At 36.0% G+C, this 26599-nt stretch overlaps 1 protein-coding gene across 3 annotated transcripts in view; it reads right to left on the bottom strand.

The window, feature by feature from the left end:
* Positions 1–26599, bottom strand: part of ALCAM (activated leukocyte cell adhesion molecule) — a 269642-nt gene that overhangs the window by 85014 nt on the left and 158029 nt on the right. The window contains exon 1 of one of the 3 annotated variants that reach the window (XM_043995235.1): positions 9929–9974. The exons of the other annotated variants lie outside the window; for them this stretch is intronic. Within the exon in view, the coding sequence (XP_043851170.1) occupies positions 9929–9959 (31 nt within the window). The 5' untranslated portion in view covers positions 9960–9974. Of the gene's footprint in view, positions 1–9928; positions 9975–26599 lie in introns of those variants that run through there. 3 annotated transcript variants of the gene reach the window in all.

Below are 26599 nucleotides of genomic sequence, written 5' to 3'. Positions count from 1 at the left end.
CATGGCTAAAATGACTGAACAACAAAGCAATAACAGCAGATCCCTTCTTAATGAATTAGAACTAGAAAAGAAACCTAATGTTCATGTTGGTTACTCTTGCTAATTGAATATTAGTAGATCATTATACTTTTACATATTTTTATTATTTGCTATCCTAAGAAAAGGCAAAGAACAGTGTGTGGCTAAAAAAAAGTAAGGATGTTTGGATTACAAGGTGTGGCTAGGGGTGCAGATAAAATGGTTATTTGGAATAATTCTATAATGATTTCTTTTTCTAGTCAGACATTCATTTTGGGACAGAAGGAAATTATAGAATGATAGAGATACCTCTTTCTCAGCATTCAAATTGGTTCGAAAGCTTAAATAGTATTTTATTTTAAAGTAATTTTTATCTAATAGAAGAAAATGAGCCTTGACATTTATCTACTTTTTACTTTCCCAAACCCTTTCCGCCATCTTTATGTTTTAAGAGAATACTGTGACATACCTATTCTTTTGGATTTGTAAAAAATGTCCTAAGTGTATGAAGCTTTTAGCCTTTGTTTTTCTCCTACTGAAAGAATTTGGTTAAAATGGTTCTGCCTCAACTTCCTATATCAGCTAAACAGATCTAACAATGGGCATCCAATTTCCATTTTGTGCTACAGACCTATTAAGTTATGTGAAATATAGATGTAGTAAGGGTTAGTGAAAAGGGAGTAACCTAGAAGTATTCTCCTGAAACCATTAAAGGTACTTAGCTACATATATGTGTATACCAATTTATACATATATATATATATACATTTCTTTTTTAAAAAGTCTTGAGTTTTGACAAACTCTCCTCAAAGCCACTTCAAGAAATTCTATATAGCATATAAAGTATTCAGCATTCCAGTGGGATAAGTTGTAGAAATATTCCTCATAGTTGAATGCATAAAGGTGAATTCTTGAATACCCATAGGAAAGTCCCAGTGACAGTATATATGATTGTTTTAGGCTTCTTATTTTCCCATATCATTTGTTTTAACCTTTTCCCAAATCCAAACCACGAATCCAATCACTACAGCTGATCTTCACTGGATTTTATAAACTGATCTTATTAAAGCAATGAGCTCTAAGGTGTGAATTTTCAGTGGAATAAACCTTTTCAAGGAGTACATACATTTCAAAAGAAGAACTCTTTAAGAGAAATAAATTTCTAACAGATTCTACAGAGGAGTTCCTGAAGGGGACCTTCTGGTGTTACTAGCCTATTCCAGACAATGGGATACTGGTATTCCACCTGCTCATTTCAACAAATTGAATTTAACAAATATTTATTGGCTATTCTATGCAAGGTTCTGCTCTTTGCCAGGGAAAACCCAGTTGAAAAATGACAGTTCTTTCCATCAAAGGGCTTACAATGTAATATAAGACATGTACACAAATAAATATTATCCAAGTTAAGATGTAATAAGGGCAAAGGAAAGAGATAGGCAACGCAATATAAGAAAATTTAAAGAAAGAGTTGGGATGCCTTCGTAATTATGTAGAAACCAGAGGAAGAACAAATGTAATAATGACTTTTAGTTGTGGAAATATATTATGATGACTACGGTCTGATAAATTACACAATATATTTATATAGAAATATCAATTTTAACTTTATTATAAATGAAAAACTAAGAATTTCTTTAGCTCCCATTCATGACAAGATGAATCAACCTTGAATTCGAATAAATATCAATACTTTATTTCAGAACTTGTATTCAAAACCACAACAAAGTAAAAATATTATATAGCAAAAAAAAATTATATAGCAAAAATAAATGGTATCTTAAGGAGAGGGGAAAAATTCCAAGAAAAAGATGCCATTTGTCTAATTTAATTGTAACTTTACCTCTGAAATATGGAAATCAGTTAATATCCTTAAGGCATAGCTTATAAAACATCTTAAAGTCCCAAGGAAAAGAAATTCTGAGCTTTAAGGAACTTAAAAAATGTCAATTTACAAAGAAACCTATGTAGTTACTACTCTTTATACAAGAAAATAGTCCTATTGACATACACGTTCTGTATGTATGTGTGTATTTGTCTCTCTGTTTCTGTCTCTCTGTGAATCTTTGTCTCTGTTTCTCTTTCCTACCAGTGGTAACTGCCAAATCTACTCATTGTCTCTTAACTACATTCATTAACAAGGCAACTGGCTTGTATTCATCATGGAGTCCAATATGGCTGAGTTGCTGAACCTGGGACCTTGACTTAATTATCACTATGTTCTAATCCAACCATTTGTACAATGCATCTCACAGAGTTGTGAGGAAAACAATTTCTAAGCTTTAAAATGCTCTATAAAATGAGTTATTATAACTAAGCTTGCTGTCTCAGGAAACTAGTATGATATTACAGAAATCAATTTCACAAATATCAGAGTTGCAAGACAGAAGGTTATCTCTTCTAATCTGTTAATAAACAAAAATCTCCCCTATAATATTCTTGAAAAGTGCTTATTATTCCTGCCATTACTTGAAACCTTCTGATGAGGGGAATTCTTCCTTCCTTACCCTCCAAGATATATGATTGTACTCAAAAGTTGTTAAAATCTTTGTTTAGTGAAATCTCTAACATTTGGGAGAATATGTCCAACCTTTTTCCCATTCCCAACACTGCTATGCACTTGCCATTTTCTCCACTCCAAACACAATTAGCATGTTCTAAACAGTTTGGAGAATATATAATTTTCTAAATGGAAAGGGGAAAAAAGATCTGCTGTAATTTTTTAGTAAGTGATTAAAGAAGGCATACACTCCAACCATTTTCAGTGTAAATAGTCTCTACTAAGATGAGGATGAATTTGTCCAAGGTAAAATGGCACTGTTAATCAAAATCTACACCTGAGTTTAATTTGAAATATTTTTCTTTTATTGTACAAGTTAACTGAAACAGATTAGACATGGTGGAACATACCTTTAGTTCCTGCCACTGGGGAATGCTGAAACTGGTGGATGCCCTGAGCTAAGATGTTCAGAGCTGTAGTCAGGCTAAAGGTTGTCTATACTAGGTCCAGTGTCAATATGGTGGCCTCCTGGGAGTGGGAAGCCATGAGGCTACCTCAGGAGGAGCAGAATTGGCTCAAGTCAGAAATAGGGTAGGGCAAAGCTTCTGTGTCATTCAGAAGAGGGACTGGCCCAATCACTGAGATAGAGAAATCAAATCTCAAAAAACCCCAAGATAAACAAGTACAAAAATCCAAGTTAACTGAATACATGTGCGTGTGTTGTGTGCATATAAAACACACATTTTTTTCTTGGAATGCCATTATTTTACTTTTTACTAATTTTTCAAAATGCTCAAACACTAATAAGAAATTATAACAATGTTAATCATATGCAATGAAATCCTAATATTTAATAATATGTAAATATGCATACAAACACACATGTGTGTATATATGTATGTGTGTATATATATATGTATACACATATATATGTTATTAGGAAAAGAGATGATTTGATTCTTTTTTTCTGTTTGAATAGTTTATGCTTAAAAGCCAGACTTCATTCTTAATATCTAAACAAGGCTTTCATGAGGAAACAAGGAAAAGTTCTATTTCAAGAACACAGTTCATACTAGACCAGTGAGAACTGATAACCTTATTTACCCTAATTCGTCCCTGTTATCTCATCCTAGTGACTGTCAATCCCATATAACCATATTTTAAGAAGTCTTTCTTTTACTATTTTATTATTATTAAGATGCACTAAGATGCTTATATTTACATAAAAGATATAAAAAGAGCGAAATGCATTAAATAGAAGGAAAATGGATAGGTTTCTCTCTCTCTTTTTTTTATCGTAGCCTTAAGAGGAATACAGCTCTATTGCTCCTGTTTCTTATCTCTGTCTCTACGTGTGTGTGTATCTTAAATGAATCACAAGCCCTAGGGAAAAGGGTCCATCTTTGCATATTGTATCCATTTCTAGGGTAGGGGCTCCTAACTTTGTTTTGTGTCATGGAGTGCTTTGGCAATGTGGTGTAGTAAATGGATTCCTTCTTAGAACAATATGTTCAAATGAATAAAATAAAATATAAGAAATCAATCATACAGAGTTATTGTGAGGACCAAATGAGTTGAGATATATAAAGTTCTATATAAATGCTAGCTATTATTATGTTAGAATATAATTATCAAATATTTAAAATGTAATATAGTAATATATTATACAGTGGTTCTAATAACTACAGTCATTTTCAAGTAGTGATGAGCAAAAATTATATTTCAAGATATATTTAGCAACTGTAATGTGACGTGAAAATATATGTGATTTCTATTGGTGGCAATTACAGGTACTGCTAATGCTATGATGCTTTGTTGTCTACATTCTTAATCAAAGGAAATGCTCAATATCAGTTGGAGGTTAGTAAAAATAAGGTATAATTTTTTCCCCATCCAAGTTCACAGACCTCAGGTTAAGAAGTCCTCTACAGGTTAACATTTGTGCTTAGTAAACTTCCCTTTTAGATTTTTAATCCTTAGTGATTGGTTTGAATTCTGGTCCAGGTCATTTATACTTGACATTACTTCTAATGAATAGCTTGGTACAATGCAGGATCCAACAGTATATTTAATACCAATGAGGTTCTTTTTGTACAATGTCAAGTAATTGGCAGGCTGAGCACTCACAATAGGTCTATTCAAGGCAAAGGTACTTTCAGGTCTTCAACTTTGTTCAGGTAAGAGGCAGATTTAACCAGTATCAAGTTCTGAGACCATTCTGTAGGGAACTCCAAATCTATCTGCTTATAACTGAGAGCCAAATCAGTACAGTGAGGATTTGGGAGAAGAAGGAGGAAAAACTGCATGTGCTAATTAACAAAAGAGCTCGTGTTGATGGCTCAAGGTCTTAACTGTGTGTAACCCTGAACACATGATTAAAAATGCTCCCAATATTTCCCAGATTTGCAAGATTTGTTATAGGAGAAATCCTTGCCTCTGATCAACAAAGAAATGGAGGGATATTGTAGAAGTTGCTCAAGTTATACACTTGTATCACACTCCTTTCAACAATCATATTTGAAATCAACCTATAAATCAAATTTTGGTAATGATTTAAAACATCGTGAAAGTCTATGCCCATTGCTTGAGATTGGCAAATGTTCCTCCCTTTCTCAAAAACCTTCAATGGCTTCCACTCTCTAATAAAATTCCAACTATTTAGCCTGGCAATGAAAGCCCTTCATAACCTTTTCCATATTTATTTCCTTTTCCTCTTTCTGAGTTCCCTTTTCCAGCCAAACTGGTTTATGTAATGTTCTACCCATAAAACTAGCTTTGTACTTCCCCACCTCTACTATTGTATACTGACAAATCCTATCTGGATTTGTAGACATTTAGTGATAGAAGAGATTTGAGAGATTACATAGTTTAAACATCATTTAAAGTTATGTAATTTACCTATGATTGAATAGCTAGTTAGTGGTAGAGCCTGAATTACCTGTCTACCCATCTCTACCTATTGGATCACTATGTAATTCCTGTCCAGCTCAAGATCCATCTCCTACCTGTTCTTCTCAGTTGAAAGATCTCCCCCTCCTCCGAATGACTATAGCACTCATATATGTACTGCACACAGAATATTATATAATATGTATTTTTTCAGGTTTAACCTAGGATTGGAACTCAAATCCTATAGCTCCCAAATACAGTGTCCTTTCTACCACACTGCCTCTTATAGCTCTTATCCATCATGTCACTTAGTATTCAATGAAGTCATTGTTTTCTTAATGCTGGCTGAATAAATGATGATGCTGTTAACTAAGGGTTAGTATTTGATTGTTATGTTCTGGGGGAGGCAGATTATGAATTTTAGGGCTTCATTCAAGTAGTTACTAAGAGTGCTCTTATTCATTTACACCTAGAGAAAAACTTGAACATGAAATACCTTTCTAAAAACTGTGCAATAGGGAGAGTTTTTGGTGTCCTTTATTAAATTACATCAAAATTTAATGAAGATTCATCAAGCACATTCTGTAATGGATGGAGCCATCCACAAAGTATCACATTTAAAGAGAGATTAAGTGAGCTACCCATGGTCATACTGCTAGTACATGCCAAAGGCAACACTTGAGCCTAGGTTTTTTTAAGGCTCTCTTCCTATGTGGCATCTTGTTTCTCAGAAGCTCATCAGGTATAAAATAATCATCATAATGAGCATGTCAAAAACCTCAGCCTTCAAACATTTGCCCTTGACCTCCTTGACAAAGTATAAGACACTGGTTTAGAATATAAACTCATTTGCAAAACCTTATGGAGGAGATGTTGGGGTAATATGATCAGCACTGTCTTATTTTTATGAATAAGGAGTGGGGAGGTGGAGGGGGGAAGAAGGGGTGTATAAATGTGCAGAGAGCCCTCAGCTAAAGCCAGATCATTTAGAGAGCTCGTGTTGGGCAGGACAATAAGGAGACAAACATGTCATAGGTTTGGCAACATTGCTGTAACAGGCTATTTTCCTCATTAATGGCAGTGAAACACAATATCTGATATCTAAAAATGTAATCTCTAATATGAGGAAGTAGGAATGGGTCTAAACAAGGCAGAAACAGGAAAATAAAATGGGACAGACCAAATGCAAAGAGAAGAAATCTGTGCTTGAAGTGCCACAATTTTGAAACACAGAGAGGCTGATTTTAAGATATCCCCCCAAAAGGGTGGGGGAGATACCCTAGGAGTGGAAAAAAATACAGGTAGTATCATTTTGAAAAAAAAAATGTGATCCAGAAAAGAAATCCATGTGGCTCCTTTGTCATCTCTAGAAAAACCTTTCTGGGAATGACATACACATATATCCAGGATATAATTTCTGAAAATAGGAAAAGTGGAAAGATAGGCAGGCTTTTGCAAATGGTTTTCTATAGCAGACCATATCTTCAAAGTCAACAATTTATTGGAAGGTTTAACAAATGCAAGATACTTCTGCATTGATTGTTTATTTTTTCTTTTTTTTCTTTTTTTTTTCTTATTTTCTTTTTATGGGGCAATGAGGGTTAAGTGACTTGCCCAAGGTCACACAGCTAGTAAGTGTCAAGTGTCTGAGGCTGGATTTGAACTCAGGTCCTCCTGAATCCAAGGCCAGTACTTTATCCACTGCGCCACCTAGCTGCCCCGATTGTTTATTTTTTAAAAGCATTTCGCTTGGTAGGGTAAAATGCAGTCTTAACATTTCCTCTCTAATAAGCTGTTAACACGTGTGTATAGATGTATATATATACATACACATACATGTATATACATATGTATATGTAAATGGATATGTTAAGATTCTGTAAGATTTCTTGGCAAATGAAATAATAAAGGTAAATTTTCTCAATACTGTGATTATCATTTTGAGATGAATAAGAAGCTGTGTTTACAAAATGTGTTCATTAATGAATTGGACAATTTATCATACAGATTTCAAGTGGAAGAGTGATTCCCCTTAAACAGTGATGTTCTCCAGGTATTTCATTTTGAAGATGACATTGTAATCACTGCATTGAGCCCCACGGTCCTACAGAACTCCGCACTGAGATCCATACCATTCATAAGTAGAAAAAGCAAGTGAATGAAGAATGTGTACTGTCCAAATTATGGCATGCAGTTTGATGGACTGCCCATTAAGTTAGTCCATCAGTACATATGTCAGCATACATATGTACTGACGAATGGACAATGACCTTAGCTCAATTGAACAGCAGGAAGAAAATGGACTTGATTGCATTTAGGGAAATTGTACAGTGCTTTCAATTAGGCCTAGCCACTTTATCCCTAACTTCTTGACATGTAACATGAAAATCATCTTTTTAACCCCGATAGATTTCTGTTGATGCTATGTGGTTTCTAAGCATGGAACATTGCAGTTTTCAAAGAATCAAAATGGGTGGGGGGAGATCCAAAGCATGATGAGGAAATATATAGTGGATTTAATTTGGTTGGAGGATATCAGTAACAAGGCCTCTGCACAAGAAGTGGTGTAAAAGGTTGTAAGGAAACATATGAAGAGATAGGCTGGTCTTGCAGCCATAATTATGAATAACATACAGCTTAAATAGTTCTTGTAAAATGTTAAAAAAAAAAAAAAGACCTAGATGAGTGCCAATGGAGTGTTAGATGGATTCTTGATGGAGGAGGGTTAAGAGAAAAGTTTCACAGGATGATGAAATGAAGATGAATTGCAGTTTGTACTATTTATTTTTTGTGAGGCAATTGGGGTTAAGTGACTTGCCCAGGGTCACACAGCTAGTAAGTGTTAAGTGTCTGAGGTCAGATTTTAACTCAGGTCCTTCTGAATCCAGAGCCAGGGTTCTATCCACTGTGCAACCTAGCTGCCCCTAGTTTGTACTATTGAAGAGAACATTCATATCAAGAAGAACATGGGAACATTGAAATACTAAATATATATACATTTGCTATCATTTAAAATTCTAAGTTTTTCCCCCCATAATTCCACTAATAGGGCTGCTAGGTGGTGCAGTGGATAGAATTCAGGGCCTGCAGTCAGGAAGACATTTTCCTGAGTTCAAATCTGGCCTCAGACACTTATTAGCTGTGTGACCCTGGGCAAGTCACTTAACCCTTTTTTGCCTCCATTTCCTCATCTGTAAAATGAGCTGGAGACAGAAATGGCAAACTACTTTAGTATCTTTGCCAAGAAAACCCCAAATGAGGTCACAAAGAGTCAAACACAACTGAAAAGATTGAACAACAAATTCTACTAATAAATGCATATTGAAAGTCACCTTTTATCATAAGCCATGGGCTCCTGGAAGGCCTATTTCTATTGAACTTACTTTTTCTAAAGAATTAAATTTAGAGATGGTTATAGATCTACTTTTGGTTTTCCACATGATTCTGGAAAAGTCATTATCTAATTTCTGTTTATATCTATAAATTAGAGGTTAACATTTTGAGTCCTTTGATCTTAGAAGCAATAACTTTACTATCTCATTTTATCAAATATTTTCTCCTATAAAATGGCCAAAGCAAGTGGTTGTTTTCAGCAATTATATTACGATTTTGTTCTCACTGCTACTGGTATTGAGCATGATCCAGAACCTCTCATCAATATCGTGTGTGTATATGTGTGTAGTATCTATCTTTCTACATACATACATATGAAAGGGAAGTGGATGGAAGGGGTAGGAAATATAGATTTATATAGCACCTATGTACCAGGTGCTATACTAAGAATTTGTTTATTTGTAATACACATCTCATTTGATCCTCACAACAACCCTGTGAGCTATGTGCTATTATCATCTCCATTTTACAATTGAGGAAACTGAGTCAAACAGAGATCTTGCCCAGGTCACACAGTTAGGACCAAAACCAGGTTTGAAATCAGGTCTTTCTGATTCCACGATTGGCACTCTATTCACTATGCTACTAGCTACCTGAAAGAGTTTAGTGTTCATATCACATGTAGGAGAAAACATAGTATTTATTTTGGGATAAAATTAAGCCAAAAAATGGTGGGGGAAACTAAGCCAAAGGACAAGAACTAAGGGCATTAGGAATTTTCAAAGTATCAAGCTGAATAATTTTTTGTCATTTCAGTTTACACTTATCATACATGTGAGTTTAATCACACAGAGTGCTTTTTCTCCCCATTTACTGTCAGCCTTCAGTGATACATCAATGACACATCTGTCCTTCAGGGACAAAGCCCTGATGTATGGATGGGAACTTTGGGAAGCCTGTTTTGAATCTTCATTGATGCCACGAAGCTAATAGCTAGAGTTTAATTCTTTTCTGTTAGCAGTAAGATAGGTAATGATGTACTGTGCTAATAAACAAACAGATAAGAAACCAAATTTGGCAGGCTGACAAGCAGAATATGGCAGTAATGAGGTATCAAGTTTAAGACAAATTAAATTGCAATCCAATCTTCCTTTTGGTCTTGAGATCAGGACTCCCTAATGTTCTCACATTTAATTTCTGGAAGAATTCCCCACTCCATCAGTGCTTCAAATTTCAGCTTGTTTGGCAGGGCAATGCACAGCAATGATATCCTGAACAGTTACTGTGAAAAAAAAAAGGAGCCCTGTTGGGTACAGCTTGTGAAGAAAATGGATATACACAAATTATCCAAACAGCATTTTTATAGTGTCCTAACGGACCCTGACCTACATGCCCAGGGCAATCAGTTGCAGTGCCTACTCTAGACAGAATGTTTCCTTCAAACATCATCTCTGGACTGGGGAGTGCTATAAGAGAATAAAACTATTGAGTTTGGGGAAAGCAATCTGGGATCTGTGACACATTCAAAAAGAAGAGGAAGGCCATCACACCCTCTCCCCTCATCAAGTTCAAAGCCGATTCCCTCCAGAGGGCGCTGTAGCAGAATCCAGAGGTCACCACAGAGAGCTAGCAGGGCAGATGGGGCTGCCTGTCGATTAAATTCCAGCTCCATGCGACACCTAAAGCAGGCAGCAGCATAAGGGGGTGTCAACTTAGTTTATGAATGCCTCCTTCTATTTCCTCTAAAGAACTGTGGCACACCATGCCAGGGACAAATGTGCAGTAAAGGGACTTCCCCTGGAAAGGATGTAAGCATTATTCTCTCTCTGCTTCCTGTAAAATTCATTGGTGCTAGATTTTGAATTACATACTGTTTCAAATGTAGTGGAGCAGAGGCTTTCAAGTCGCTTTCCCTCCTGGCTTGTGCTTCAGAAAATTGTTCCTGTTTTCTAGTACCTAGAGAGAAATAAGTTCTATTCTCCCATATATTGTGACCTTTTCTAAAATTCTTCTTTCCTGTCAAGAATGATTCATTATTGTCAAGGAAAAAAAAAATGGGTAAAAGGAATCTCCTCTACTTAGAGCTTTCCTAGATTTAAGTGGGAAGAATATTTTACAAGAATACTTTTCCATTAAAAATACTATATAACTTTCTTTTCTTTATCACCGTGGTCTTTAAAAATACAGTAGAAGAAAGTTTTAGCTCCTTGGAATAATGTATTAGTTTGAAAGAAGGAAACGATAAAACCTATTTAATTCTTTTCCCCTATGTTTGCGAGCTAATCTTTACTTCTCTTCATTGGTCCCTTCTTTATACATTCCTTATATATCCTGTAAAAAATATTTTGACTTGCCAACTTGAATTTCTTTCTGTACCAAGGTCAATAAGTAATTGGCCCTATCATAGACCTTTTCTATTAATAATAAATTTTCAGAATCATTCCCTCACTCTTTTGTCCAAGGATGACTCTTTCTACATAGCTCTCTTTGCCCTGTTAAGGTACTTAATGCTAACACATGTCAAAAATGTTGCCCCTTGAGGAAAATGTTGCTATTTTAGTAGAAGTTGAAAATGGCAAGTGAGAGGGCACATGTCCAAATTAGTCCTGAGATTGGGATGCTGTGTTCAAAGAAGAATGAAGGTTATGGTAGAGAAAAAGAATTTGCTTCTTTTCCTGAACGATTGCAGAAAAATCCAGTAATACTGAATGAAACTGCTTTCCTCATTCACTTTCCTACCTCTTTCTTACACCACCCTTCCTCTCTTCACACATATGAAAATGAAAAGTGAAGGTGTATTACATTCTGAGAACAGAACTGAGCTCTTCCTAACAGTCTGGCTGTTAAGTCTATCTTAAATAGATTTGAATCAATAATGTGAGAGTTGCTGTATCGTAATGAATACACCTTGGTGATGTCTTAGCTACTACTATCACATAATTTAGTCTTTAGGATAAGGCTATTCACCTGATTTAAACTCGAATAGGGTCAGATCTTATTCTATCTAAAGTCTTTCCCCAAAACTTGTTTAGATCATTCAGGTGACCGTGGGTTCTTGAAGATTATTCCACCGAAGTGAAAACTGGCACATTCTTCCATACCACAAAGGCTTTTGTGTATGGTCTTAGCTACAGACTGCCTGTCTGTCATTTAGCTGAGTTGAGAAATTCATGCCCAGATAGCTGGTCAACAGGTGATGAAATTATTTGTCCTGAGCAAACCAAAAGGAGTGGAGGTACAGGAGAAATCAAAGAACTTTATTTGCAGTGGCTTCGATGCTCTTGATTTGGAATGCAGCCTTAGGTTCAGTTGAAAAGAGAAGGTATAGTTGTCCTGAGTACAGCATCTTAGTTGTCCTTCAGGCACATAGGACCTAGTGTTATTTTGGCTGACAGTAGTTTTATATTGTGCAAAGCTGCCAGGCAATAGGATTTTCCTCAGTCTGAATGAGTGGAAAGGGAAGCTAGGGAAGCTATTGAAAGAAAGAGAAAAGAAAGGATTAGAGGACTGAGGACAAGAGAGGCATCTGGGAAGAAGGAGAATGAGAGATAGGATAAATAGGTGAGTGCCTCATAAGGGGAGAGAAAATGCATTGTTGCCATATCAGAATTGAACATAACTTTTTCAAGAGGGGTCTGACAGTTTTCCATATTTATTCTTTTCACTTCTTCCACATCAAACAAGTCTCGGGAGAAGTTCAGCAAGGCCTTAGCTCTGAGCATCTCTGAAGCAGCTTCATAATTAAAAAGGCATTTATTGCATTCCACAGCCAGAAGCACTGATGCACTGCCACAGACTGGCCGCCAACACTCCCAAACCAGGTTACAATCTGACTGGGAAGTACTTAACAAAATAAATCCAAGTACAACAGGATGTTCATATGCACAGGGATCCGTAAGTAGGGTTTAGAGGCTCCCGTTTCCATGTGAGGTCGACACCTCTACTATACAGTATTCTAATTGCTCAGGTCACCTCAGACTGGTGACATATGCATGTATTTCCTTTGTTGTAAACTACCAGAGCTGGGTGGCCTGGAGTCAAGAAGACTCTTCTTCTTGAGTTCAATCTGACCTTAGACCTTACTAGCTGTGTGACCCTAGGCAAATCACTTAACCCAGTTTGCCTCAGTTTCCTCATCTGTAAAATGAGCTGGAGAAGGAAATGGCAAAGTCTTTGCCAAGAAAACGCAAAAAAGGGATCACAAAGAGTTGGACATGACTGAAAAATGACTGAACAACCACAAAAACACCAATATCAATAACTCAAATTGAAATAGTTTATATAATTTAAAGAAAGTTGTCCTCACAAAAACCCTGGGAGGTATGTAGGGAATATATAATCCTTTTCAATTTACAGATGAGAAGGCTGTGGCTCAGGAAGATGAAATTACTTATCCAGGGTCACAAAATTAGTAAGAGTCACTGGGAGGGGCAGCTAGGTGGCACAGTGGATAGAGCACCGGCCCTGGATTCAGGAGTACCCGAGTTCAAATCCGGCCTGAGACACTTAACACTTACTAGCTGTGTGACCCTGGGCAAGTCACTTGACCCCAATTGCCTCACTAAAAAAAAAAAAAAAAAGAGTCACTGGGAGCCTAGGTCATTAGATTCTAAGATCATAGACACAGAGCTGAAAGGGACCTCAGAGTTCAAGAAGGCTAATCTCTGTATTTTATAGATTGCCTGACTCTTAATTTGATTGCTTTTCCTACCCTACCATGCTAAACCTCAAACTGGTCTGATTATAAAAATATGGGAAGTTGGTAAATTTAGAATGGTTGGACTGGATCAAATTTATAGAAAAGGCATAACAAAATTCTTTACATTTTTAGAGATTCATGTATCTGTTCAAAGTGCTTCCCTGAGAAAATATCATTGATTCTTCTTTTAAATGATATATAGTTGGTAAAATATTGTTTTTTCCCCATTTTCCAGGCGTAGAGATAAGATTCAAAGAAGGTTACATGTTTCGCTAAAGATATCAGTAATAGGTATTTGTTCATATTGAATTGTTTTCTTCCTGGCCAGTACAAGATTAAGGCCAGATTAAGTGAAAGGTTACACGGTTATTGGGGGACTTTCTCTCAAACATCTTGGTTGGAATAAGAGAAAGCTAAAAAGACTTGTTTAATTATAAATAGTCTACGTTTTAAATATATTATTTGCATCAAATTTGAATTTTAGTTTTAATAGATTGAAACTTAAAAATCTAGCTAAACTCAGCTTTCTTTGAAAATTGAAATTTTAATTACTTAGCTTTAACATACAACCTAAAAGAATATCCCCCCGCCACCAGTTTTGCCAATTCCCCATTAGGATTGTTTGTCCATTCGATCTTATTCATTTATTTTTCTTCATAAAGTTCTGGGGTTTTTTTTCCCACTTTGTATTTTTTCAGGAAGAGCTTTCTAGATTTCTTTGTATTACTCATTTTCAACACTGATGACATTGTTGCAACCCATTAATATACTGCATTTAAAAAGCATTTCTCTACTATGGGCCGTTTACTTTGATTCCAAAATTTTTGCAATTTACATGCTACTATGATGCAAATCTTTTAGCATGGTGGCACATCTTTCCCCCACTTTGATCCATCTTCCACTCAGCTGCCAAGGTGATTTTTCTAAAGAGTAAGTCTTATCATACATGTCATCCTCTGGCTAGTGAATTCCAGTTTTTACCTCCACATAGAAATTCCTGTTGGGCACTTAAAGCTCTTCATAACCTATTCTTTTCCTACCTTTCCAGTTTTCTTACAGTTTATTACCTTCCCATACATGAGATTCTTTTTGGATCTCCTTACTTCTTGCCTTCCCACTTGCTGTACCTCATATCTGGAAGTCTCTGTTTCCTTCCCTCCACACCTTAGTTTCTCTGGATTCCTTCAAGACTCAGTTCAAAGCTCCATTCTGCAGAAGGCCTTTCTACTCCTCCTTGTTGGTGATGCCCCACTTTTTAGATTTACTATCCATCTATTCTGGACATATCTTGTACAAGTACCTAGTTATTCACACATTGTCTCCTCCTTTAGAATGTAGGAGGCTGGAGGGCAGGTAGTGGTTTTTGTTTGTTTTTCATCCCCACCTAGTGCTTAGTAGAGTGTCTGGAACACTGTGAGTGCTTCTTAGATTAAACATTTCTTGACTGCCTGAGGGAAACATTTGGGGGGGGGGTGGGCAATGAGGGTTAAGTGACTTGCCCAGGGTCATAGAGCTAGTAAGTGTCAAGTTTCTGAGACTGAATTTGAACTCAGGTCCTCCTGAATCCAGAACAGTGCTTTATCCACTGTACCACCTCGCTGCCCTGAAAAATCTTTTTAATAGATAACTTCTTGTTTTTGATTTTACTGTCAGTGCATATTCCCAATGATGGAATAACTGGCACACCAAGACAATTTTTCAAACCATTAACATTGTCTTCCAATTATAGGTTTAGTTTATACTCATATGAGCTCTTTCTTCCTTTAATGTCATTATTTTTTGCTTTCTCTCATTCATACCATATCACTTTAGCATCAGCAGAACAGAATATATGTTACCTAATAGGTAAGCATCCTGATTTTAATGTTCTTTTCTCAAATAAATTCAACTGATGAAGGTTTTTAACTCATCCTTAGCCTCTTCCACCTTCCATCTTTCCTGGACCAATTCACTTATGAAAAATGCCATTAGAAGATTGGCAGGAGAGGTAAAAAGAAATGAGTAAGACAATAAACTATGCCACTTACTATAAGCTCTCTAAAAATTTTGACTGGGGGAAAATGTTCAAAACTGTTAATTTAAAATACTGTTAAGGGCAGCTTGGTGGCACAGTGGATAAAGCACTGGCCTTGGCGTCAGGAGGACCTAAGTTTGAATCAGTCCTCAGACACTTGACATGTACTAGCTGTGTTACCCTGGGCAAGTCACTTAACCCTCATTTGCCCCACAAAAACAACCAAACAAAAAAATGCTGTTAAATTTGATCCCATATTTCACATGAGTAGGAGTCCATGTAAAGTCAATTAATTTACATCTCAAAATCTTTACCAGGCAGTTACTTATTTTTGCAACCCCATCAATGTCTTTCTATATTAAGGGCATAATAAATGTTTGTAGAATTGAAATTCTCTTTGCTTCTCCCTCTCCCCCCCTGTCTTTAGCTCTTTTGAAGATTTGTCAGCATGGCCAATGTCCTGCATACAGAAAGTAGGAGAAGTAAGGAGAAAAAACAAATCAGTCCATTTTTCACACAAAAGTCTGACTTTGGCAGCTCTTTATAGTAGGAGAAAATAACACTTCAGGGAAGAAAATAAGTTGCTTCTAATTCATGGCTAGGGTACTATTTCTGTAAATAAAATATTTCTTCTAAGAGTTGCTATATCAGTTCAAATACATTATAATCTCTCTAAAGATAGGACCATTACTTTTCTACCTTTTCTTGGAGAATGGATGTATAAATAAATGGATGAATGGAATGAAATGAGCTTCCCTAAATATATTTTTGAGATGGTCAGGGTTGGAGTTTGGAAACTTTTATTCATGTAGAAGGAGGAAAAAAAGGAACAATGGCTTCTCATGAATACAGTTTAAAATTTTCTTTCATTCACCCATCTTTACACAAACTGTCAATCCTCAAAAGTTCTGTCTCTCTACTTGAGGTATTAACTAATGACTTTAGCTGATGAATTTATAATTAATTTATGAAATTATGAAATTGGTGCAAGCATGCCTTGTTCTTTAGGTACTCACTAGGAAAGATCGCTATTTGAAAAAAAAAAGGAGCAGCCAATAACACTTTAATAAACACAGAAACAAGTTTCGGAAGTGATACCAGTGAATGGGATGGTGAGGGAAGGCAGCCTGGGGAAAATGATAGGGAGGAGAAGAGGCAGAGAATATTCCTCATTAACCATGCATTAGAGTTGGGAGCTCTAGGCTGCATGGAGCTGATGGAAGAATGCTCAGAGAGCTGGAATTTGAATAGTTTTTAATAGTTTTGGTTTGGGGCGGGGCAGATCAGCTCCTATATGTGCCACTTCAGAGTTAATTTATTAACATATCTAAATTATCACAAAGTTATCGGTAGTATTTCAAAGTAATCATCCAGAAGTTATGAGAAGGTCTGGATTTTGCCTGGAATTTACATGACATAGGACCAGCAGCATTGACAAGTGACACCTAGATGATTCCTCTTGATTGGGCAAAAATTACCAGAATGTGAATTTTAGTTAACATATGATACTATTTGTAAATTATGTTCCTTTAATCTTTGGGATGGTTTGCCCAAGACTTCCAGGTTCCCCTTTATGAGTTATTTCCTGCTAAAATTTACTAAATATACTGACTAAAAGGGTAGGGGTGGTGGTGGTGGGAGGACCAGAAAAAGATATAATATTTTTTTGGGGGGTGGGGCAATGAGGGTTAAGTGACTTGCCCAGGGTCAAACAGCTAGTAAGTATCAAGAGTCTGAGGCCGGATTTGAAGTCATGAATCATGGGCCAGTGCTTTATTCACTTCACCACTTAGCTGCCCCTAAAAAGATATAATTTTAGCACACTGGCATCTTCAAATCAGATATCTGTCATTAATCTCCTGGTGGCAAGATGATGTCTTCTCCTCCTTGCTAAACAAATAGATGCCTATATACCCCTTTGGGATGTACTATTTCCTCGGAGAAGAGTTTTCAGAAACACACCTTAGTGAATGATGAGGAATGTGAACAAATAGGTTCTGCCAGGATGCAAAGAAATCATCTCTACAAATTATCTAATTTTTGGTAAATCCCACATTCTTTTTCTCATTAAGAATCCCTGTAGGGAATGGTGAGATGGTTCAACAGGTGAAGTGATTGTCTCTTATAAGAAGGCTCAACAACTCTTCTGACTGTTTGAAACTTGCAGAGGTGTTGGCATTTCTGTTTGCACCTGTTACTGGTGAGGGAAAGGTCAGGACCTATCCTCTTAGTGCCTTTAAAGGGAACTAAATTAGAAGATCACATTCTTACCATACTTCCCGGCTTTTGTTCTCTTTCCAAGTGTCTCAACTCTATTCATTATCTTTTCCTTACAACAGGAGCACTCAAACTGAACAGATGCCCTGAGAATGTATAAGTTATTTAAAATTTGTATCATTCTGTGTATAGTTCCTTCCTCTGTGGAGAATTTAGCATTCTTATTAATTTTCTTTCAGTCGGCAGCTGATTGTCAGGTATAGATTACAGATGATGAAAATTGTCACACTCTTAATTTCTGAGTGCCATTGTAGCTTAATTAGAATGCATTTTAAATTTAATTAATTAATTAATTTTTGGGATTGTGTGTCCCTATCTTGCCTAGGTGAGACACGCAGTGCCTGATTCTATTGCTGATCCCATTGTTTACTGGCATGGAACCTCTGACCTGCTCTGTTTATGCTGTGGGCTGGCTCACATAGCCTGGGAGACCCCTGTTCTCTGGGGCTCACAACATTGGTGTAGACTTTGAGTCAACTTTAATCCCATAGAAGCTCAGAATTTCCAAGCTCAAGAGGCCTCCCCTAATTGCAGGGATTACAAGCATTCACCTGGCTCAGTATTTATCTTTTAACTTAAGTCTGATAGGGCTCTGAAATATTTAGAGGACACCCTTCTCTCCTCTGACACTCCTAGCACCCTGGTGCAGGCCCCAGTCACATCATGCCTGGATAATTACAATAGCTTGCTGATGGGTCTTCCTACCTCGTCTCTCTCCACACCAATCCATTCCCCACTAAGCTACTATAGTGATTTTCCTAAAGCGCAGGTCTGACCGTGTCATCTCTTGTGCTTAATAAACTCCTGTGGCTGCCCCCCATCACCTCCAGGATCAAATGACAAAATCCTCCTTTTGGCATTCAAAGGCTTTCATAATTTAGTTCCCTCCTTCCTTTTCTGGTATCTATCTCCCTGCCATTTACTTTTTTTGTTGTTGTTGTTGTGTTTTTGTTTTTGGTTTTTTTTTTGGTGGGGCAATGAGGGTTAAGTGACTTGCCTAGGATCATACAGCTAGTAAGTGTCAACTGTCTGAAGCCGGATTTGAACTCAGGTGCTCCTGAATCCAGGGGTGATGCTCTACCCACTGCGCCACCTAGCTGCCCCCACCATGTACACTTAAATTCAGTGACACCGGCCACAAAGAAGACACTACATCTCTTGGCTCTGGAAAATTTTTCTTACTTTCTATTAATCCTGGAATGCTCTCCTTCTTCATCTCTACCTACTGGCTTCCTTGACTTCCTTTAAATCCTAAATTCCCAATCCTCTTAATTCTAATGCTTTGCCCTTTGACCCAGCAATACCACTACTAGATCTATATCCCAAAGAGATCATAAAAAAGGAAAAGGACCCACATGTATAAAACTATTTATAGCCGCTCTTTTTATGGTAGCAAAGAATTGGAAATTGAGGGGATGCCCATCAATTGGGGAATGGCTAAACAAGTTGTGGTATATGAATGCAATGGAATATTATTGTGCTGTAAGAAATGATAAACAGATGGGTTTCAGAAAAACCTGGAAAGACATGAATTGATGGTGAGTTAAATGAGCAGAACCAAGAGAACATTGTACACAGTATCAACAACATTTTGTGATGATTATCTGTGATAGACTTAACTCTCTTCTTAGCAATACAATGATCCAAGACAATGCCAAAAGAATTATGGTGGAAAATGCTCTCCACATTCAGAAAAAGAACTATGGATTCTGAATGCAGACCGAAGTATACTATTTTCACTTTTGTTACTGCTTTTTTCTTATTGTTGTTGCTTATTCTTTCTTGCATTTTTCCCCTTTTGTTCTGATTGATGTGGAAATATGTTTAACATGATTATAATGTATAACCTATATCAAACTGCTTGCTGGCCTCAGGAGGGGAGAGGAAAGACAGGGTAGGAGAAAAGTTTGGAACTCAAAAAATATCTTTACATGTAATTGAGAAAAATTAGAAATAAAAACAAAATCCCTAATGCTCCTTTTTTTTGCGGGACAATGAGGGTTAAGTGACTTGCCCAGGGTCACACAGATAGTAAGTGTCAAGTGTCTGAGGTCAGAATTTGAATTCAGGTCGTCCTGAATCCAGGGCCAGTTATCCACTGCACCACCTAGCTGCCCCCTCTAATGCCTTTTTAAAAATTATTTCCTATTGATCCTGTATATAGCTTGCTTGTATATAATTGTTTGCATGCTGTATCCCTCATTACACTTGTTAGCTCCTTGAGAGCAGGGAGTATTTTTTACCTTTATATCCCCAATGCTTCCCATAGTGCCTGGAACATAGTAGGTGTGTAATAAATGCTAGTTGACTAAAAGGGTATCAAATTTTTGGATAGATGGATATATTTTTTTAAAATCCTAAAGCTATGTTATGACTCTCCATTCAACTACTCCACCCATTTCTTAATAATTGCTTGATAAATCCTGAAAATAATTCACTCACAAGATATGAATGAATAATGGCAAATGATATATTTACTTAAAAGGGCCCTGCAGGACTGGACATGTATATCTATAAATAGTCCTGCAAACCCAAATTTAAACTCTTACATTTAATTTCAGGCTGAAGCCCTGCTCCTTCATTCTTCCTTTTTAAAAAATGTAAAACAATTTTTCAGTGACAGTAAACTCCCAGTTGGTATACTGCTTTCATATTGAAACATTATCTGAAAGGTTTTAAAAGGTAAAAGGAGGGAAAGGAAAGCTTCAAACAATTCAGAGAGTTTTATAATAGTATAAGTAAAACTACAGGGTCTGAAGGATAATACTTCGGTCCAACCAGAATATTTTATATCTCTACATTTACTCATGAAATAATATGCATATTTTAAGATCATTTGCATTCTTGAAAGTTGTTTTTTAAACAGCACATCTCTAGAGCACTACTTTGTCAGTCACAAAGATGCCTTTAAATATTTTTATTTTATCTTATGCATTTATGCATTCTATGTATTAGTCTTACTGTTTTACTCATTGTACACTGAACTCTACATCCTACCTACCTTCTTGCCTTCTTGAGCTGTTCCTTATACCTAGAATGCCCTTTCTACTTATTTCTACCTTTAGGAATTACTTGCTTCCATCGAGGCTTAGCTTTCATGCTATTTCCTACACAAGATCTTTCTCAATTCCCTCAATTGTTGGTGCTCTGTATGCCCTCTCCTGGTACCCCTGATTACTTTGGATTTACTTATATGAGTACATGCCCTAATCCCCCAGTAGACATTAAACTCCTTGAGGGTGGGGACCATTTGACCTTTGCTATCATATCTCAGATGCCTAGCACAATGACTACATATGTAGTAGGGGCTCAACAAATGTTTCTTGAATGACAAAGGGGATGGTTTCAGAAAAACCTGAAAGTTTTATACAAACTGATGCAAAGTAAAGTGAGCAGAACCAGGAGGACATTGTACACAGTAAAAGCAATATTGTCATGAATATCTACTGTGAAAGACAGCCACTCTGATCAATAAAATGATCCATGACAATTCCAAAAGATTCATGATGAAGAATGCTATCCACATTCAGAGAGAGAGAACTGATGAACTGAGTGCAGATTGAAGAATATTTTTTTCATCTTCTACATTTTTCTTGCTTTTTTCAACATGGATAAATATGGAAATATGTTCTGTATGACTTCCATGTATAATGTATATCATATTATTTAGTTTCTCAATGGGTGGGGTAGGGGCTAGAGGGAAGGAAAAAATTTGGAACTAAAAACAAAAATTTTAAAATAAAAATCACTCCAAAAAAATCCTTCTTGTTGTTGCTCTACTTTGAACTGGGTCTTGGGAAGTAAGAATTGATAGCAACAATATACTTTATGAACTGTTTTAAGCAGTACTGCTGGAAAGTGAAGGTAAAATATATAGGTAAAAATCACTAAGTGGAGAATAAGCTATGTAAATTTAAATGATATATGGAAACATATCTCCAGACATTTTTTAAAAGTAATAACTTGTTTCTCTAAGTCAGCACTGTCTACAGAAAGAATAGTTTATATGAAACACCATCAAATAGATTTAGTAATGTCTAAAGCCAGTATAATATGGAAACACATACATATTAAATGACATCTCATTTATCCACAATCATTGGAGAATTAGATGTTCTGGATGAGCACATTTTTTTAGGTAACAAACTTATCCCCTTAATACCAACGTTTTCAATGGAAATCTTTCCCAAACAGATAATACATTTCACTTCCTTAACATATTAAACATATTATATTGAAAATGATTTCACATTTCTTTGAAGACCTTATTAATGTCACCAAAACTGCAATATCCTTAGTGTATTGAGCAATAATTCAGTGATGCCTGCAGGGGCTACTGAGGTGTAGAGGATTATTTACTCCTTCATTGACTAAATACCCCTTAACTGCCATGTTTTTCCAGATGGTGATTTTTCTGCCTCCTCCCTCACTGTCACCTGATACTTCACTTTGTAGTCCAGACTGAAAGCAAAAAATATGAAATTAGATTAATTTTAGGTGAAGTCATATTGTGGGGAGACGAATACCAAGCTATACTCTTCATTTTATTCTTGTGGAAATAAAGAGATGGAAATAGTTTTTGGTCAAAGGAATGATAGGGCTGAACCTGTGCTTTAGAAATATCAATTTAGTCATATTGCTAAGTTTTATGATTTTAAAAATTTCTCTAAATTGTTTTTCTTTTCATCAATGTCCACATCCTAGTTTTTCTGCAGTAAGGATGTCATTAGTTCATGCCTTTCCACAAATGTCCTTGCTACTCATCAATTATAAGTTATTTCTACAGTTTTCTTTGATCATCTAGTCTTCCAAGAGCCAGTGTAAAGTCATAATATATAATAATTTGTGCAAGAGTACTTTCGTCATGCACAACAAAGGGTATTTTTACCTCAGAGATACTATTTCCCCAACCCATACCACTTTTTTTTTTTTCTCTCTCTCTCTCTCTGGAATATGCCTTTCTTTTTTTATCTCATTATCTAAGCTTGGAATTCTTCCTTCCACCCCCAACAGACCTAATCAAAACCTTTTGAAATCTAACCAGTCTCCAAAGTCTGACTTTAAAAAGCCCCCCACTTCCAACAAACCTTCCCTGGTATCCTCTCCTTTCTTGTTCTGCCTCAGGAATCACTACTTCTGAATTCTCATTATTTGTCCTTCTCTTAAGCATGCAAAATATTTTGGCATTTTTCAGTGAATATACCTTGTTGCACTTCCTACAGGGACTCTTAAAATAGCCTCGTAATTGCTATCATCATTTCAAGTCTCTCTCATTCCCATCCATCCTTTTTTTTTTTTTTTTTAGTGAGGCAATTGGGGTCAAGTGACTTGTCGAGGGTCACACAGCTAGTAAGTGTTAAGTGTCTGATGCTGGATTTGAACTCAGGTACTCCTGACTCCAGGGCTGGTGCTCTATCCATCCATCCTTTTCATGGCTGTCAATATTTTACACATTACTCCTTTCCAAGCAATCTATAGTCCAGCCTTAGTGGTTCACTGCTGCTCTTCACACACAATCCTACAACTCCCATCTTTGTGCCTTTTCACTGGAATGTTCCCCTTCCTCATCTTTACCTTTTAGGGTCCTTGGCTTCTTTAAAAATTCTGTTCCAACACTCCCTTGCTCCCCTTTCTTCCCCTTTAAGGTTATTTCTTAACTACTCTTTATGTATCTTGTATATACCCATGTGTGTATATATAGTAACCCCCATTAGAATGTAAGCTCACTGGGAACAAAGACAATTGTCCCTTTTGTTTTGTATTCCCAGTGCTTAGCAAGGTGCCTAGAACACAATAGTAATTATGTAATTTCACATATATACACATATATACATACACACATGTAATAACTAGTATAGAGAACTCTGAGGTGAAGAGATTCCCTCTACTAAGGCAGGTCAACATCTAGGCATTTCAGTCTTAGAGTTGCCTAAAACCTTGAGAGGTTAAATGATTTGCTCAGTGTCACAAAAGCAGTATATGTCAGAGGTGAGACTTCCGAGTTTATCCTGAACTCTCTATCCATGACTCCATACTTCCTCTCAGTTAAAAAAAAAGTACTTAATTAATGCTCATTGATTATTTTCCATGCTGCTTATATGCCACTGAAGAATTGCCTCATTTTTACATCCTTCTAAGTATATAAATATATATGGGTGTCTATATGCCCATATATACATATATACACATGTCATAGCACACATATAGAATAAAACATGAAACTGTGCAAACCACAGGCCCTACACAAATGCTTGTTGAATTGAATCAGTGATTATTCATAGAATTTGGAACAGAATAGATCATTGAGGTCATCTAGTCTAACCCCTTCATTATATTGATGTTGAACCTTAGCCCCTAAGACATTAATAGGATTTGACTGAGGTCAAACATCTAGATAATGGCAGAATTTAGACCAAGGCTTAAATTGCCCAGCAGCCTTATCATCAATAGAAAAAAATCATTATTGCTTCAGCTTAACATTCAATCATAGAATGGCTTTTCTTTTAAGCATAAGGGGAGGGGACAGCAAGTAGAAAGTCAAAGTGAGGAAAATTAAATCAGGTAGTGAGCAGGCAATTACTTTTATGAAAATCTCTCTGATTAGATTAATTTAGAATTCATAGAATGTTTGGTTGCTTGACTTTAAACATTTTGGTAACTTATATAACTATTATAACCTCATTCCTCGCCAGTCCTGAACCAAAAAATAGTGATGTTCTTCTCCCCAATCAGGACATGCTGGGGTGGAAAGTAATGTTTACCAAAAATGTTTACAATTATAATTATAATTACAATTACAGTTTTATTTTTAGAATATTGGATTCTTGCCCCAACCCCACAAATCCCATAGCATTTACATTTACATGCCTAAGAAAATATTGGTTTCCCCAAAAGGACAGCTTTGGTCTTCACAGGGTTTATAGATGAAAAACTAGCAAAAGTGGCAAAAAAAACCCCCAACCCTTTCCTTTGCTGCACAATTCTGTAGGTACTCTATTTTGAATCCTACTATGCAAAAAAAGTAAAAATGGCTCATGCTCTGTTCAGAGAGATAGCAAAGAATAATTTACTGTTAAAAATAACCTAATTTTTTTTTTGAAATGCATGTGTTCATTTTCAAAATATATTTCACTCATTTTAAAGTCAGACCTTCTGGTACCCAATTTGAAAGTAATGTTAAAAGATAAAAGGAAGCCATTTTCTGAAGCAATAGTTATTGAATCTGTATTTTTTGGAATGCCTAAAGCTTGGCACTTGATTAACTCTCTAGACCTGACCTCTGCAAAAGTCTAATATCTAATGGGAGCTGAGCTTAAAGGTATATATTTTTGTCTTGTTGCCTAGTCAATTAAACATGCAAACATAATACATTTTGAGGCTCACAATGCTCACTGTGATGCTAAAGTCAGGAATCCACTTCTGGCATGGAGCATATTTAAGGACCCTTCCTTGGGTTGAACATATCATTTGTCCATGACCTAAGGGCATGATATGATAGTGTTAAGGTAAAATGAACTTTATAATGCCATCTGCTGGCTACCTTGTGATATTACATCTCCCCACCCCCAATACTCCCAATACTTTTTTATGGAAAAATCATTGAGCTGCATATAAGTATAATATTAAGTTTTTTGAAGTGTCTTATATATCCACTGGCATGCAGAAAATACATTATAATCTAATAATTTACTTCGGTAGCATTACGTAAAAGTTCATCCATTTACATGGCAAGTAGTTAAGTAGTGCAAACACCTCCCAAAGCAGCAAAGAGAGTAAGAATCCCCTAAATAGGAATGCATCTTTAAAAATCCAAGTAAGGCTTTAGAAATAATTGGTTCAATATTAGTATCTTCATTCAACAAATTGGACTAGTGTCTCTCTTATGAGGCTATCATTATAATGAGACTTCTCAATAGGGATGCTGTCTCATGAGACACAGCAGGCACAGTACTTCCATCTGAGAACATTTATATTCAGAAAAATTCAGAATTGTCAGAATAGAGATCAATTTTTTTAAAAAATGCTCTTGAAAAGTTAGAGGAACAACTGTTTAACATAATAAAATTTGAAATTATTTCTAATAAGAAACTTTTTTCTATTGATCTTAATTTAGTACTTCAGAAAATTCATACTATTCACTGCTAATTAATGTAGTTTAATAATATCTTTATCAGACTTTCCTCTTAACACCAATTCTCTGTTTCTATTGAATTATATAATTGTCTTTATTACTGAAATTAACATTTTAAACACAATAGTGAACTACAAACTACATGGAAAATTTGAGACATTTAAAATAATTAATATTAGTTATTCATTCAAACTAGTAGACTATTGTCTTATCAAATGAGATAATATATTGTAAAGTACTTAGCAGAGTGCCTGGCACACAGTTAATATGCTTAATAAGCATTTGTTCCCTTTCCTCCTCCTACCCCCTTATATGACAACTAAGTGAAATGAATTTAACATACTAATAATTGACTTTTCATTGACTGTCGAATTTTCTTCTTAGGCATCTATTGCTTGAGACATCATTTCTGGGTCAGTTTTATGGGTTTAACATGTTTTGTTGTAGTATCTTGCATTTCATTTTTCTTATACATCTCCAACTTAATTTTTGATCAGATTCATTAATTCATAAAAACCTTAAGCTCACTGATCCTGGAATGGTTTGAGTTCAGTCTGATCAAGAGACAAGGGCTTGGACTAGTTGACCTCTCAGGTCATCTTTTCTGTAGTACAATGCCATTATTTCTTATAGGGAAAGCAGAGGCCAGAAGGTAGTAGCTGGCTCAGAGTAAAGTCTGTGTGTACAAATGTAGGTAATTTAGATTCATAAGCCATTGGCTTCTTTTCATGCAACATT

This window comes from Dromiciops gliroides, chromosome 3 (genome assembly GCF_019393635.1).
Source record: "Dromiciops gliroides isolate mDroGli1 chromosome 3, mDroGli1.pri, whole genome shotgun sequence".
NCBI lineage: Eukaryota > Metazoa > Chordata > Mammalia > Microbiotheria > Microbiotheriidae > Dromiciops > Dromiciops gliroides.
The sequence above is the reverse complement of the archived record's forward strand: the minus strand, read 5'-3'. Positions and strand labels throughout refer to the sequence as shown.